The following is a 16,856-nucleotide window of genomic DNA, read 5'->3' as shown; positions in this document are numbered from 1 at the left end:
CGTAGCTTCTCTATGTGTTTCAAAAGCGAGGGGTGAGGAGTGGACTGAGCCATTAGTTGCAATGCGCAACCTCACCGCTAGATGCTGCAAAATTTACACACTGCACCTTTAATGTAAACCCTTACTTAGCATTACATTTTAACTATAGCAAAGAGAAAGTTGCTTGCATTATGTTTCTCAATAAATACTTGTAATGCATCAAACTCGTATGAGTCACATTAGCAGTCCAAAATTTCCTTTCTGGCAATTGCAAAACGTGTCACAAAAACAATATTTTTAAGATTTCAGTTATTTTCAGCACACGGTTATGGCCACTCTAAACTTTAAGTAGGACAACCTGACATTTATCATTTCAATAAAAAAGTCTACATTTACTGTGAAATCGGCTGTGAAAGTGACAAATGCAAGATTGGTCTACGCAGAAATACCTCATTCACTGAGGAACCGGCTTTAGTCTCTTTTCTTTCTTATAGCCTCATCTTACCCCCAACTCACAGAGACGCTGAAGGGACTTTGGCCCTCATAACATTAACATACACCAAGGCCTGGAGAACTCAGTGGTTAAACAATCATCACTCAGGCATTAAAAGCCATTTTCCAGATTAAATATTTGGTACAGTTATTCCCAGAGCATCTCTGTTTTGACTGACAGGCGTTTTAATCCTCCTGCTAATGAGGAGCTATGGTGAAATGCTTAATCTAATGATGAGATTTAGGTCACGCGTAGAGCTGATGTGCAACCAACCAGCCAAAAAGCGTATGGACCCAAAAATGAATTTCTAAAGCATCACTATTATTACTGTTCAAACCTACACTGTAAAAAAAAGAAATACTTCTACTTCAATTACTAAACTGGTACTAAAAATGTTCACTTTTTACAGTAGAATCATGTATTTGAAGTTAACTTTTACTCAAAGTAATGTATTATTAAATTGAACTTTGCATAGATCACATTATATTTCTGTAAGCTTTTTGTGGAAAAATCCCACATTGGGTCAGTGCTTGCTCGGCCAGTAACCACCTAGTATCTGCCCAGTCCTCCCTAGGAACCACCAACACCATCCTAGCATTGTAGCTGCAACTTCATAGGCATGCAATACACATTTCATTCAAAAAAGATTTCAAAATCTAATTTCTGGTCTGTAAAATTTCAAAGACACATCTGTTTTATTCAGCACCAAATGTGAGAGAAATGAACTATTGTAAATCCTTAAGGAAAAGGCAGTGTTGTTTGAAATATATGTGTGATATATTCTGCCATGGCTCCATCAGTAGTATAGTTTAAATCTAATTGGCTCTCAGAATGGAGCAGATGTCCAATCTAAATGTCCATGTCCTGGGAATGAAACAGTCACTTTATAGCATCACTCCCATGTGGAGAGGAGACGGGAGGAAGCAGGGGTAATGATCTGCTCCTGGAAACTCAGCAGGGGTTGATGGTGAGAGAGTGAATGTTGAAAGCCATCACTATAAATATGTTGCCCATACAGTTCGGTTGCAGATCTCGTTCATTCAGAAAACACACAGGATTGTACTGTATATACCAGCATTTAGTCCTCATGAAAAACATTCTGTTAAGATTTCTCAATCTGATTATGAGATTACAAGCATCAAAGTTTGATTTCAAATATTAATTTCACTATCATTTTAATCTTTGTCATGACCTTACCCAGTCAATATCAAAGGTATCAAAGATATATTTTCACATAATGTTCTTTACAAATCACAAAAATGACTTTAATATTAAAACAAACCGAATTTGTTAAATACATAAAAAGGATTATTTTGTTTTAGTGCTGCAAACCCAAGCAAAATTGCGAGTGCAGTTTATAGCGATCTCACTGATGGCAGCTGTGGGTTCAGTCGCCCACCTGTCGAGCCTGCTGCAGAAAAGCCCTGACAGCGAGTATCAGGGCAGAAAAATGGGCGACTAATCAATCGGACAGACTGGGATTCAGATGGGCTTTTGTCTGCATAAGCCTGGACCCACAAAAGGCTCGCTACTTGTTTTGTGCAAATGTACAAGGCCACGCAACTCTAAATAGAGAGGTCTGATTGAAGTTAGGGAACCACTTTGAAACAGTTTATTCAAATAACTTGTTTCAACAAAGAAACTAATTTGTCGAGTTGTTAAAAGGACTCCCAAAAAGCCTAGTGAAGAATTATCATTATCTTTTTGTTGTAAAATTACAAATATTTAGTTAAATACAGCATTGTGACTCACCACACACTCATTTTCAAATTTAAAATGCTTTGTAGATCATTTTGACTGAATTATTAAACAGAACTGGTTCAAAAGAAACATTTGTTCATGAATAGATATCACTGCTGTATACTGTACGGCTGTATACTCACTCTCAGAAATAAAGGTACAAAATCTGTTACTTGGGCAGTACCCTTTGTGCACTCTTTGGTAACAAAGGTGTACTTTTTTGAAAGGGCACCACCCCAGTGATAGCTTTTGTTCGTTTATTGCTGAGAGTGCTGTAATTAATGTGTGTTTTAAAGCAACACTATGTAGTTTCCATGTAAAAATGACTTACAGCTCCCCCATGTGGTTGAAAAGCGCAACAGTGCCTGGTATCAGACACTCTTCTGCAGGCAGGGAGAGGGGCGGGGCTGTGTGCTCTACCCTCCACCGCCACTTTCAGAGTGTGCTTGTAGCAGCTAGGAGGCTGCTCAGGTTGCAGCAACAGTACAATTTGTCCAGTTAAAAGTTGTTATGTCACTGAAATAATTTTATAGACATTATTTAAAGGTAAAAAAAACTACATAGTGTTGCTTTAAAAATAGACATGCACATTTTCTGAGACATGTGGTTGGTGTTTGCCTATGTAAAATTTGCCACAATTTTCTCATCCTCCGCAACAATTTTGCCACAATTTTCTCATCCTCCGCAACAATTTTCAATCATTGTTTAAGCCCTCAAAGAACTAACATTTTCAAAAAAAAAATTGTTGGAAGGGACATAATTGACTGTGACACTCGAGATGGCTACCAGGTAAGCAACTTATTTTCTCTTTCCAGATAAAAGTTGAAATTTTGTTTGTCATAGAACCTAGACAACTTTTTAGTTCTCATTACCGAAACATGAGTTTGCAAATGCATATATTTAATGTAGTATCTGGTAATAATTTTGTTAAATGATAATCTACAAAAATGTAAATAATTCTATAGGAAATATTTTTTAAATCCTCTAAAAATATTGGTTATAGTAAGTTCAAACCTTAATCTTATATGTGCAAAAAATGGCTTCAATGTCTTTTTAAACAAAATTGATGCTGGACACCTTTTAAGTCTGGATTTCGTGAGAATCACCCAGCTTTGTTTTGGCCTAGACCTTCTGGGATGTTTGGATGGCTATTAGATGTCTTTTAAACCAAAATTGTTTGGTGGGAAAAGACCACTATTCAATCTCTATGGTACCTGGTTATGGCTCAAGCCTTTTATTGTAAAGTTGTGGACTGTTTTGCCAGTTTTATCTTGTGCCAGATTAAATAGCTGATAGCTTAGTAAAGTAATAACACACCGCTTCTCAAGAATACGGACACAAATGCCGTACAAAGTCACTTGACAAAGTGTGTTAATTTGTAATAATTCCCTATAGTCCCGAGTTCCTATGACTGTTAAGACAGGAAGTTAAGGCATCTGCGTGAGAGGTGAACGAGTTACCATATTAAGTAAAAGTAAATACTGGAATTTAAAGGATATTTTTCTTGTCAAACACACCACAAGTGTTTGTTTTGGGCTAAGGAAAAAGGAAAAAAGTCCACAAAGGTCTCAGAGTTCCAACTTTTAACTTTTCTCACACATTTATCTGCTCAGTTTGATACAAACAATCTACTTGTATCATTCAAGTGGGAACAAATTCAGTCCTGTCTTTACTGCCAACTGAGAGAACGAAAGCTATTCTGGCAGTTGTGCAATGGTTCTGAAAATGAGTCCAGTTAAGCCATGCTGTCGTTTTACAGGCTTTAAATCCTTTTCTTCTTCTTTTATCAACATTTTTGCTAAACTGAAATTTAAGCCACATATCCTTTATATTGGAGAGAGGCCACCAGATGAGCATAAATACAACGTCGGTGCAAGGCCAAAACATTCAATCTCACCCGCAGATATAAAATTGAGTCAGACTCACCTCTTATGACATCTGGACCTCGGTGTGTCCTGAAAGAAAACAGAAGAACAAGAATGAACAGACATCCCAGGCATTAATAGACAGACAGACAGGCAAACAGAGTGAAACAGACACAAACACAAGCCCACGCAGAACACTTTCTTTCCATTGCCTTCTAAAAACCATGCCCTATTTTATAGGCCCTTTTCTGAATTATAAAACAAAACCAAAACAATAAATCGGTACTATAACTCATCGTCATCGCAGAGCCTTACCGATGTGTTTGATCCAAAGAGACACATCAAAACAAGCTCCATCACTCTGGCAGCCTACAGGTTATGATGACCATTCTCAAATGCTCACTAAAAGCTGATATTTGTCTCTATTTATTCTTAACCATAAAAAGGTATAGATTGTAGTTTTAAGCAACAGAGATTTATCTTGGCATTGTACCCATGAGAGGAGGTTAGAGCTTAGATGTCGTAGTCTTGCAGAGTCTGACTGACTTTGCAGTTTATCCAACTTTAACCATAAGACAGTTAACCATAATAGGTACTACAGTTCATTTTGCATAACTTTATATGTGATGTTTAAATTGACTGTAGTCAATACTTGTATTGGTTAAAACGCATCTTTGAGGATCATAATAGCATATATTATGTCGTTACATTTATATAGCACTTTTCTCAATACTCAAAGCGCTTTACATATGAATGGGGGAATCTCCTCAACCACCACCAATGTGCAGCATCCACCTGCATGATGCGACGGCAGCCATATTGCGCCAGAACGCCCACCACACACCAGCTTATTAGTGGAGAGGAGATAGAGTGATATAGCCAATTAGTATGAGGGATGATTAGTAGGCAAATGGGCAAGTTTGGCCAGGACTTTATATATAAACAAACTTGCCCATTGGCCTACTAATCATCCCTCATACTAATTGGTTATATCACTCTATCTCCTCTCCACTAATAAGATGGTGTGTGGTGGGCGTTCTGCTGCAATATGGCTGCCGTCGCATCATCCAGGTGGATGCTGCACATTGGTGGTGCGGGCGGGTAGTAGTGCAAATGAAAATATGTGCAAAATTTGTATGTTTAAGGATGTGCACACCAAAACTTTTAAACACGGCTGTTTTTTCAGGCCAAGTGCTTTTTAGCTGTGATACTTAATCTGTGAGTTCGTTTGGTTGTTGTGATACTTGTCCCGCCCCTTCTCCACTGTGATTGTACGGCCGTGTGAGAACTGACATTGACGAGCGGAGCATTTCACCCAAACTTGAATCTCTTTCAACTCTCGACGCTTAGCGCCGACCCATCACGTCACCACTACAACAGTGCGTGACCTTTGTTGATTCTTCTCGTAGCCTAGTTGGAGCGAGCGTTGCAGGACTCTGGCATAAAGTTTTGCTGTTGATAGCCGGAAGCTGAACGTCTTCTCTTAGAAAGCATTTCGAGACGAGACTTAGGAGCACAGCAGGGGTTGTGTAGGTAGGTTGTTCTTTTTCTTGGTTTATTATTAATAGGTCTATTTGTGTATGGTTATCAGGTTCCATTTGTGCCGATAGGCTACTTAAATGGCACAAAACAGAGAGCACTTTAGCCTGTTTCATTAGCCTATTCATGTCGCTGTTGTGAGGTTGAGAGAGGTACGAGATAAAAAATAAAGCACTTTAATTGATATGATTTTAGCGTGTGTGATTTATGTATGTGCGGGTACGGGTCGGGTAACGGGCCAAATATTAACGGGTCCGGACGGGTGCGGATTTAATTTTGATATTATCACGGGTGACGGGTCGGATCTGGTGCTGAACTTTGCGGGTACGGGCAGGAGCAGGTCTCCAAAAATTGACCCGTGCAGGACTCTGCTACGTGAACTGCATGATTGCAGCACTAATCTAAAGCGCTGATGTTAACAGGTATAAACAGCACAGAAGTAGATCTGAAGCACCTGTGATGCAATCGTTTCAGCGCTGCGTCTATGTGGCATCCATACATAACATCTAAACCTCAAACTACTGCTCTACGCATTCAACTGTGTCGATGTGATGGGTTACATGTTTTTGATGTTGGAAAATAACGCCATTTTAAACAGCGGGAACAAGTGTCCAATTTAATGGGGAAAATACTCTGCAATGTTGTTAAATGATGAATTTGCACATGGCTTGTCTTAAAGCATATTAAAACACCACATAGACATATAAACAACAAAACATGATTTTCCCCAACAGGGGGACTTTAACGTCAAATAGATGATACCATAATTTCAGACAGAAAAATGAAAAACAATAAAACAAAAAGTAAAATGATTTCACTCCTTAAAGCTTTGGAAAACAATGGCTGTAATAAAACTTTTTATATAGCAAACTTGGTCAAATTCAATGATTAGTTTTACCCAAAAAGCATTAAACTAGAAACATTGTGAGCCATAACTCTCATTATGGTTGTGTAGAAATCAACTGATCAAGATTGAAACCGGAGACTGTTGGCTTGCGAATGGCTTTTGTGCTCTATTTTGTGCATCAGTCAGTGACTGGACTATGGCCAATCTATAGACAACATTGTGTGTTGTCAAAAAAAAAAAGATGAAAGTATGCTTTTTATCCGCCATTATTTTGTCCCCATTAAAAAGGCCTATTAGTTGGATATGATAGATACAATATTGCAGCAGAGTTTGCCAGGTTTTGCCTAGAGACTATGAATCAGAGCCTTATGAATACTGTTTAGATAAGCGAGATTTATAGGATATCTAAATTCACAGAGCCAAAACATTTTAAACATTTCTACAGCTTACAGCTTTAACAGATACAGTATTTATCTCTTAAATACACAAAGCTTTACAAAGACAATAAAATGTATCATTTTGAACCACTACCAACATTACTTTTAAAGGCGGGGTGCATGATCTCTGAAAGCAAATTGTTAATATTTTAAATCACCTAAACAAACACGCCCCTACTCCAATAGAATCTAGACCTTCTTTTGATAGACCCGCCCCACACAGATGCAACCCAGGCAACGATGTATGTTTTGGTACTCGGCCTTTAAGTACTACAGTATTTTAATCCACTACTACTTGTACCAGTTGAAAACCTTGGTCCACATGGAAAGGTTTCACATTATGGAGGCTACATGGGTTGCAAACACAGTTTCAAATGATTTTAAATGTGTCATTATGACATCACAAACCATAATAGTGATTATGTGCTTTAAAAATCTAGAGGTGATAAAGAGATCTAGTATCAAGTTGACTGTTTGTATAGCTGAAATGGTAAACTGGAACATAGTGAAGTGAAAGGTGACACTGGGGAAAGTTTGTAACTAAACACAGAAACCTGATGTTGAGTGCTTAGCTCAGAAGCTTAATGATGATACAGCAGGTTTCTACACGCCCGGGTAAATCGACCTTTAATCTAAGTTAACAGAAATCCTTAAACCTTATCATTAAAATGAGACCCTTTAATTCTCTTTTACTGTATATTAGAAACGGAAACATGAAAGCAAAGGAATTGAAGAAAACATTTTTTGAAGTGTGTGTGTGGAGAGAGAGAGAGAGAGAGAGAGAGAGAGAGAGAGAGAAAAGAGAGAGAAATATCAGGAATGGAAAAAGCAAATATATTCATTGCATTGAGGCCAGATTTTCTTCTGATAAATTGCACATTGCTTAAAAAGGAATTCATAACTGTTTGCGATTTGACAGGCTTTGTGATTTTGACAGGCAATTTAAAAAGAAATTCTCAGAAGGGCACTCAAATAAAGTTCAGCACTGGTATTCTGGAGCTATGCTCATATGCCTTAAATCGTTTCTGTTTTATGCAATAAATGGTAAAATCCAAAAGATATGCTTCGCTTGTCCACGTTTCGTGCAATCTCAATTAGTGTAAGTGCAGTCATACATGTAAAAGTGTTGCTACCTTGAAAGCATCTGCACTGAATTTATGTCTGGGAGCATGCAAGCAATGTGTGCCTCAGGGGGTCTCTTAATAAAAATGACATGCCAGAGCAGCAGACAAGAGAACTATACTTTAGGCTTACATGGTTCATAACATGCCCACATAGGCCTCATGAGACAAACATAGATGCTAAAAGTCTTAAAGGGACATTCCACTTTTCTTGAAAATATGCTACTTTTCCAGCTCCCCTAAAGTTAAACATTTGATTCTTACCGTTTGGGAATCCATTCAGCTGATCTCCGTGTCTGGTGCTACCACTTTTAGCATAGCTTAGCATAATCCATTGAATCTGATTAGACCATTAGCATCGCGCTAAAAAATAACCAAAGAGTTTCATTATTTTTCCTATTTAAAACTTGACTCTTCTGTAGTTACATTTTGTACCAAGACTGACGGAAAATTAAAAGTTGCCATTTTCTAGGCAGATATGGCTAGGACCTATACTCTCAAACTGGTGTAATAATCAAGAACTTTGCTGATGTAACATGGCGGCAGCAGGCGTAGTGATATTACGCAGTACCAGAAAATAGTCCCCTGCTATTGAAAGTAACCAAGGGGAATATTTTCGGGCAGTGCGTAATATCACTACACAATGTAACTGCAGAAGAGTCAAGTTTTAAATAGGAAAAATAGCATAACTTTTTTGTTATTTTTTAGCGCGATGCTAATGGTCTAATCAGATTCAATGGATTATGCTAACCTATGCAAAAAATGCTAGCTCCAGACCTGGAGATCAGCTGAATGGATTCCAAAACCGTAAGAATCAAATGTTTAACTCTAGAGGAGCTGGAAAATGAGCATATTTTCAAAAAAAAGTGGAATGTCCCTTTGAACTTACAATGCAAATAAATAAGGAAAAGTGGGAATTTAAGGTTGTCTTTAATTGCACTATGCAAATTCTCATCATATCCGTAGCGATTCCAACAGCTGCCTTTATCATGTAAAAAATACACAGACACTATTTGGTGGGTCTTATTGCCAGGGTCAGCTTGGTGATGCATGGGAAATCCCTCCCGGAACATTTAGCATCTTCACGCAAGAAGAGCTAATTAAAAATGCAAATGAGTATGAACAGTTTAAGGCTATGGATTAACTCTATACTTTTACACTAAGGCATCTTTTGGCACCATAGACATGATTGAATATTTGACTGTTCAAAGTTGCCAATGATATTTAGGGGGGATATTTTGGGGTTCACTGGAATATCTGAACATTCTTTTAAAATCGGCCTGCCTGTGATAGCCAGACCACAACTTTGGCATAATCCGTGTTTAAACATTTGATCCAAACATGTTAGATGGCAGCACTGTCACAATCAGAATACCATACCTTCAATGCCACCTAGGTAGGCAGCTCATAAGGCTTTTAAACCACAGCCAAACTATCAAAAGAAAAAAACTACTGCAAAGAGCACAGATTGACCCAAGTTTTCCAGCAATGTACTGCTGCCTTGGCCCCATATTGAAGAAAGATGATTTCGTGGAATGTTCTGAATGGTTCCGCAAGTTCTAGCGGTTCTCTGGTATCACAGCAGGCATTCCTTGTATGGCAGAAGAGGAGGTAGGTAAAGCCCAGCTTAAACAGAAGCAGATGGAGGCCCTGAGCCGATCAGGACTTTATTATAGAGAGAAGCAGCAAAACACAGCACACAAACACAGCATGCACGCACACACACACACACACACACACACGTGCATATGCAACATCTGAAGGGGAAATACTAGTCTCTGCATAACAATTATCTAGGAATTATAGCGACTCACTCATAAAGCTTCAATCTTTTAATTTACTGCAAACTAAATGGGCTGTAACTCTCTCCCTATATTAAGCTGGGGCACAAGTAGTGCATTTTTGTCTTTTACAAGTATGTTTGTTAAATTAGAGGATCATGCATAAAATCCAAGGCAGATTATACAACATTTCTGGTGCCTTCTAAATCTGTATGATGAATACAGATTTTAATTTACGCTATTGGTGTTTGTAATGTTTTTAATCCCTATAATACCTAGGCGGACTATTTCCATTTAAGATTCATTGTGTCTGCCAACAATGAGCATGTAATCAAAAAACTGATGATTTTTCTTTTAAAGGCGGAGTCCACGATGTTTGAAAAACGCGTTGGAAAAGGAGAGGGGCCGACTACCAAAACACACTTATAGCCAATAAAATCAAATCAAATGCCGGGTTGCGTATGTGTGGGGCGGGTCTATCAACAGAAGGTCCAGATTCTATTGGGGTAGGGGCGTGTTTGTTTAGGTGATTTCAAATATCAACATTGGCTTTCAAACATCATGGACTCCGCCTTTAATAAAATTCATATACAATTTCCAATTTTTATTTCAACTGCAAAATCGTGGCTAAAGATCACTCAGTGTGCACTCTGCTTTACCAGTAAAGTACAAGAGAATATCTTGCGACACATCATGTGCATCCAACCCTGTAATCTGTTAACCTAACAGACTTGTGTCAAAGAGCCTTCAAGCATCATATATACATTGTGAAAAGCTCTGTAGATAACGACCGTGTTTAGCGGCAGGTCAGAGAGCAGTAAAACTCCACACAAGCAACTTATAAATGTAGCAACAATGAAAAAGTTACACTTGCAGGACACATGTCTGAAAATGTGTAAATCTACCACATTTTAGCACAGATATACTCAATCATGTGACCTTAAGCATATCTCTTAATGCACGGCAGCACACGTCCTTCCAAAATCGTTCATATAACATGGGAATTCCACGTAGGCAGTTATACAACAGAGGCCAACATCTGGACAACCGCTGGTTTACACACAGTGCTGAACAAGTCCAGGTTTACAAGAAACACATGTAACTGCTCACATAATCTTGGCTCTGGGTGTTTCTTTATTTTAACAATTATAAATGTGCTAAAGTTGTTTTATGGCTTTGAGATGCTGTTCTGAGATCCCAAAACACCCAGTGTCAGTGGGACTGTAGAGTTAATCATGTCCTAATAGTTTCATTTATGCATTTAAGTAAGATGAAACTACATGTGAGACAACAAGACAAAACAGCAGAAAATTAGATCAACCAAAATGATGCATCATTTAGAAAAAGATGCAGTCATTTTCCCAGGGCTCTACTGATGGGCAATTACCCCAGTACCATTCCTGACCTCGATCATATTGGTGTGTTTCTTATGCAAAAAAGGCTTTAGAATTGATTCAATTAAACTAATATAGAGGTGCACGGGGCAAAAACTAACGCAGGGTTAGTTGTAACACAGACTGTTTACATTGTTGCACAGGGTTGAGTGTTTTGTTTTGTTTTTCCCGTTTTTTTTTTTCCAAATTATTGGAAATGTATAATGTTTTTCCAGAGAGTTATTGATGAACGAGTGTTTTGTTTTGGTGGCATGCAAGTACATTTTTTCATCATATGGTTTTTTTTTTCAGTTTCTAAGTTGGATGTGTAACATACCAAATCCAATGTTATGTCATATTAGTGTTTTGTTGACTCGTTTTGAAATATGTCTGCAGCTCTTGGCAACTTTTTTGGTGGGCTTGAAAATATTTTGACCCAGCGGGGTTAACTGTAACACTGTTACAACTAACCCCTCAGCACTTATGGTATGAAAACCACAAAAATTAGCATAATTCTTGTTGTTGTTTTAAATAGGCTACACACTAATGATTGCAGGCTGCCAACAAAATAAATGTGCCTTTCTTAGCAAAAATGTGTGTCAAATTTATTTTTGTTCATATCTTTAATATTGATTGAATAAGGTCACGTCAAAGATTGAAATCATAATGAAATGGCTAAAATCAGACTTTGATCCTCATTATCTCAGAATTTGACAGACTGGGTCACATATAAAACATTTTTGTCATAATTGTGCTGCTTTGTCTCACATATTTAGACATTTGTATCCATTTATAATTGAAATATTGTTAGAAAAGGGCTGGATGAATGAATACAGTGTGGATAACTGTCTATTATAGACAGATATATAAACAATATCCACTTCAAGTATATAGACAAAAAAATAGTATTGAAATATTTGCCTGCAAACTTAAATTTTAGCAAGTGTTACAACTAACCCCCTGCCTGTTACAATTAACCCCACTTCTGTCACGTTTGGTGTAATTGTCCAAGAATGGTAAGTATAAATATAATGAATCAAACTCAAATATATTTTTTGAATGATTGAGCCAAAACCAAAAAGCGTTAGGTTGCGCCCCACTCTCCCCTTTATATACATATAACCTAATGTTTTTGGTTTTGGCTCAATCATTGCGTGTATCTAAATATACACATTACACTATATAACGTACACATTACATTTGATATATTTTATACGATTTTGAAATAAACAATAAATAAAATGTTTTATTCAATCTGAAATTATCTACAAAAATGTGCTTGAATATGTGCTTCAAAGAGATTCATTTCTGATGAAAGTGTTATGGTGTTATGTCAAAGCACCTCCCCTAGGGGGAGCTTCCAATGTAAGCTAAAAAAGCAAGGAGAACTAACAGAGATTGAATGAAGTCAAAGAAGAGGATGTCCCAGTGTCATATAATAAATTGACAGACTCTCTGCTTATACTCAACATGTTTGCCATTCAATTTTGGAGTGAGTTATAATTGTAATTTACTACAGTAAGAATTACTTTACAGCACTACACTTACTGTATGATACCAATAAACGACTGGATTATGAATGCATGTCATCGAAACTTATCTATAGGCTTTCTCTAAACTTTCCTTTTTCTACACTTAGGGGCTGTCCACACGGAGACATGTATCACTGTATACGTAAACATTTTTTATCGTATTGGCGTTTCATCCACACCGATCCGGCGTTTTGGGAGACTGAAACCGTTATTTTTTGAAACCGGGTCCTAAAGTGGATAAATCTGAAATCGACACCCTTGCGGTTTCGTGTGTACAGCCAATCCGTATATTTTGTGAAGCGAAAACGGCATCACATCACGTGTCGGAAGCGTCACACGTAACAGCAACAACAATAACGGCGGACTACGTGATTGTGTTCGTGCTACAGAAGCTACTAAGCCTACTAGCTTTATTACAGCAAAATCTATTGCTTCTATGCAATTGTGGTGAGCAACAAGCGATAATGGACAACACCATACGTTGGTTATGCGCATGAACAAAGTCTTCTTCTCCGTGTATAGTGTATATCTGTGGCAGAATTACAGCGCCCCATACTGGTCCGGTTTATATACTACACCGCTTTCAGTCGGTTTCAGTGGTTTCGTGTGTGCGCAGATATTTCTTGAGACGACGCCGTGTTTACGGATTTTTTTTAGAACAAGAAAAAAAATGATCGGATAGGGAATGCACCGGCTTCGTGTGGTCAAAGCCTTAGATGTTTAGTTTCTTTTTCAGTTAGTTCAATATTGGGTTTGTTACTTCGGCCTTTGGTCACCCCTTAAAACGGTAAAAAATGATTGTTGCTGAAATCCTGTTGATGTTGCACCCAAACCTAGATGGGGTCACAACAAAAGTTAAATACCAAACACTAACATGCCCAGTGTCAAAAGAGTTATTATCTTGCTTTGTAATGTGGCTTGAGACAAAGTGGCGGTCTGCTGTTTCTTTTTCTCTTTGTTGCTTGCTGTGATTGTGTTTGTTTTTTGATCAACACTGCCTCTGTATGGCAAAATAGTCGGTCACAAGTCGCAGGTATATTACTGAAACCAACAGACAAACACAGTCTTACCTGTATCAAGTGATCTGCTCCAGGGTCAGGAGTCATCGCCTCATTCTGTACCGTGTTGTGCTGTGTAAGACTTTCATCCACCTTAGTCTCCTTCTCTTCACCATCATCATCGTCAAGCTCATCCAAGCTCTGCAGAAATAAATCAGGCACAGTCAGTTTGTTTGTTCAGAAGGAGAGATTTTGTAGATTAATTTCAGATAAAGGATGTGATGCGTTCAAAACCCCAAACTATAACTGTGCTGAACAAACACCCATATTTTCAAAGATGATTGCTTATGTGGCAGAAATAAATGTACATTGTGCACTTAGAATTACATGTCAAATGTGATCAAAGAGACAGTGAGTAAACCGGTTTACAGGCTGCTTATAAACCTAGTCTTTCCTGAATCATGAGACTACAACAGAGAGAGTGTAGGAGGAGCCCAACACAGGGTTGGGAGGGTAAAAACAACCTTAAAAGGCTAAACTGGAATGTGATAATTTGCACGAGCTTTTCCGGACAGCCTGTTTTATCAACGCTTCCTGGGGATGGGCCAAACTCTACATATGAAACCTCTCATAGGCACTCACACAAGTGAATATACAAACACAAGTCCACACTATTCCTTTCCCTGTCCCCCAGGACCAGTAAACACAATTCATCAGCTTAGACTGCACCAAAAAAAGGTCACTTCTGCTCCTCGCTGCCTGTCAGCTAAAATTGAGAAAGTCACCCTGCCTAATGACAGTCATTTATGTCAATTAAGACAACGAATAAACCAGGGGCAAGTAACTGTCACTAGTTATTCACTGTAAAGACATGTCCAAAATAAGCCATTATAGTATTAATACATACAGCGGGGAAAACAAGTATTTGACACATCAGAATTTTTATCAGTTAGGGGATTTCTAAGTGAGCTCTTGACACAAAATTTCCACCAGATGTAGCCATTAAGCCAAATATCGAATTCATACAAAGAATTCAGAACATTTAAGTATACAAGTTGAGTCATAATAAATAAAGTGAAATGACACTGGGAATAAGTATTGAACATAGGGATGCACCGAATTTTCGGCCACCGAAAATTTTCAGCCAAAAATTCCCCAAAAGAGCAAGAAAGACTTTTATCACCGAAACAATACGGCCGAAATGTTGTGACGACGCAATCAGAAACCGCGACCTGCACGTGCTTGTCTGAAGCAACATGTATGCGGTGTGGATGCTGCAAAGTGAGCAGCTTTCTGTACGCACAGAGGCACATGCGGTTGAATGAATTCAAAGATCAGAACTCTTGATATGTAAACTTTAGAGAGAGTCGCGCAAATGTGTCTCGTAGTCCATTAACATACATTTGCAGAATAAAGGAATGAAAAACAATGTAACGTTGTTATGCTGCGCTGTTTGGGATTCGCCCTCAGTCTCTGTATGCGCGTTTAAGTGCCCTCAAAATCTTTCTATTATTGACAGGACACATATTCAATATGATCTCCACAGTATTATTTTCCTAATAAAAACATTTGTTTATGTCTTAAGTGTATGTATAGATTTACAGGCAGAAACCAGTCTCTGCTCATTTGGTCTTAAAGAGACAGTTACCTCAGTTAACCTACTTAAGTCTGTGTCATTAATGTTAACCCAAGACAAAAAGAAAATCACTTCTGTAGCTCTAAAAATAATAATACATTTTATTTATACAAAGACAGTGTTATGACTCATTTAATTCGATTTCTGTGCCTAATGCTAATGTTAGCCCTTATTAATGTGCAACTTTGTTCTTTTTTATAAATATTTGCAATTTCTTTATTTGTTATTAGATTTTCCCACCCCCTTTTTGCTGATCTGAAAAATAATCAGATCCGTGCCTCAAAAACTGTAATGTGATCCGAACCGTGAGTTTTGTGATCCGTCACACACCCCTAGTAAAGTTAGTACACGGTGATAGCCATAAATGCATTTGTACTAATAATTGCCATAATAATTTATTTCGGTGTTTCGATTTCGGTTTTTCGGCCTTGGTTTCCTCTTTTTCGGCTTCGGCCAAGAATTTTCATTTCGGTGCATCCCTAATTGAACACATGAAGAGAAAATTGTGCAAAATGGCATAGAAAGCCAGGAGATCACCTGAAATCTGTCAGTATTGAGAGAGAAACCCTTCCCCCTATCAGTACTAATTGATATCAGTTTCTCATTACCCAGGAGGCACACAGGAAAGACTCCACGATGGGTAAAAGCAAAGAACTCTCTCAAGATCTTTGTAATTTTATCGTTGAAAAGCAATTTGATGGGAATGGTTATAGGCACATTTCCAGAATGCTGAATGTTCCTGTGAGCACATCCTGTGAGTCACGCTGTATATATGTATTTATAATAAAATATGACATATGAAACTTTAAAAGGCAAATAGCCAAACATAAAACACTGGAAATTCAATAAGCCATTTTTTAGTTAAGATGTATTTCAGTCTGATTTCAACTCATGCCAAAGTTTCATAAGATCACACTACCTGTGTGTGGTAAAGGAGCCAATTTAAAGGGGTTATGACAAATCATATTCTTGATATTTTGAAACAAAATGTACTTTAAGCTTCAGGACTCTTCAGTCCCAACAGCCATTTAAGGAAACCAAACTGCCAAAATGTCTCGTTTGGAATTTCCTCTACTTTCACGAAAATCAACAAAGATATAAAGATAAAATGAGAGGTTAAACGGGGATATGGAGGGTAAAATAAGAACAAATGTGAATCTTCTATAGCCCTACACAAACGCGCATAAATGAAACAGGTTTGATCGCACCTTTAACCTTCTTGCATCTTAGCCACAAGGACATCATATTTATATGAAACTCTCCATCTGGGTTCATCTTCAGCTTTATTAGAAATGCATGTGTGGGAATTTTTTTCAGTGGAAAGAAATGACCTGTGATCAATCATGTTAATACTGTTTTCCTAGAAACAGGAATGCTTAAAGTACCTCTTTCCCTCCAGTCTCAACATCTCGACTATGGTGCCCCACCATCTTGTCATAAAAAATGCAAAATATACAATTCATCAAAATACAATCAAAATTTTGTGCCCTCACTGTATTTCCTGTACAGCTCAGT

General features: G+C 37.9%; 1 protein-coding gene across 2 annotated transcripts in view; it reads right to left on the bottom strand.

Moving 5' to 3' along the window:
* The window catches only part of pawr (PRKC, apoptosis, WT1, regulator), an 86,893-nt gene that overhangs the window by 19,092 nt on the left and 50,945 nt on the right, over window positions 1-16,856 (bottom strand). For both annotated transcript variants that reach the window (XM_073867466.1, XM_073867469.1), the window contains exons 3-4: window positions 13,778-13,906; window positions 4,139-4,167 (exon numbers count right to left, since the gene is read on the bottom strand). In XM_073867466.1, coding sequence (XP_073723567.1) covers window positions 4,139-4,167; window positions 13,778-13,906 — 158 coding nt within the window. The remainder of the gene's footprint in view (window positions 1-4,138; window positions 4,168-13,777; window positions 13,907-16,856) is intronic.

This window comes from Misgurnus anguillicaudatus, chromosome 1 (assembly GCF_027580225.2).
Source record: "Misgurnus anguillicaudatus chromosome 1, ASM2758022v2, whole genome shotgun sequence".
Classification (NCBI taxonomy): Eukaryota; Metazoa; Chordata; class Actinopteri; order Cypriniformes; family Cobitidae; genus Misgurnus; species Misgurnus anguillicaudatus.
The sequence above is the reverse complement of the archived record's forward strand: the minus strand, read 5'-3'. Positions and strand labels throughout refer to the sequence as shown.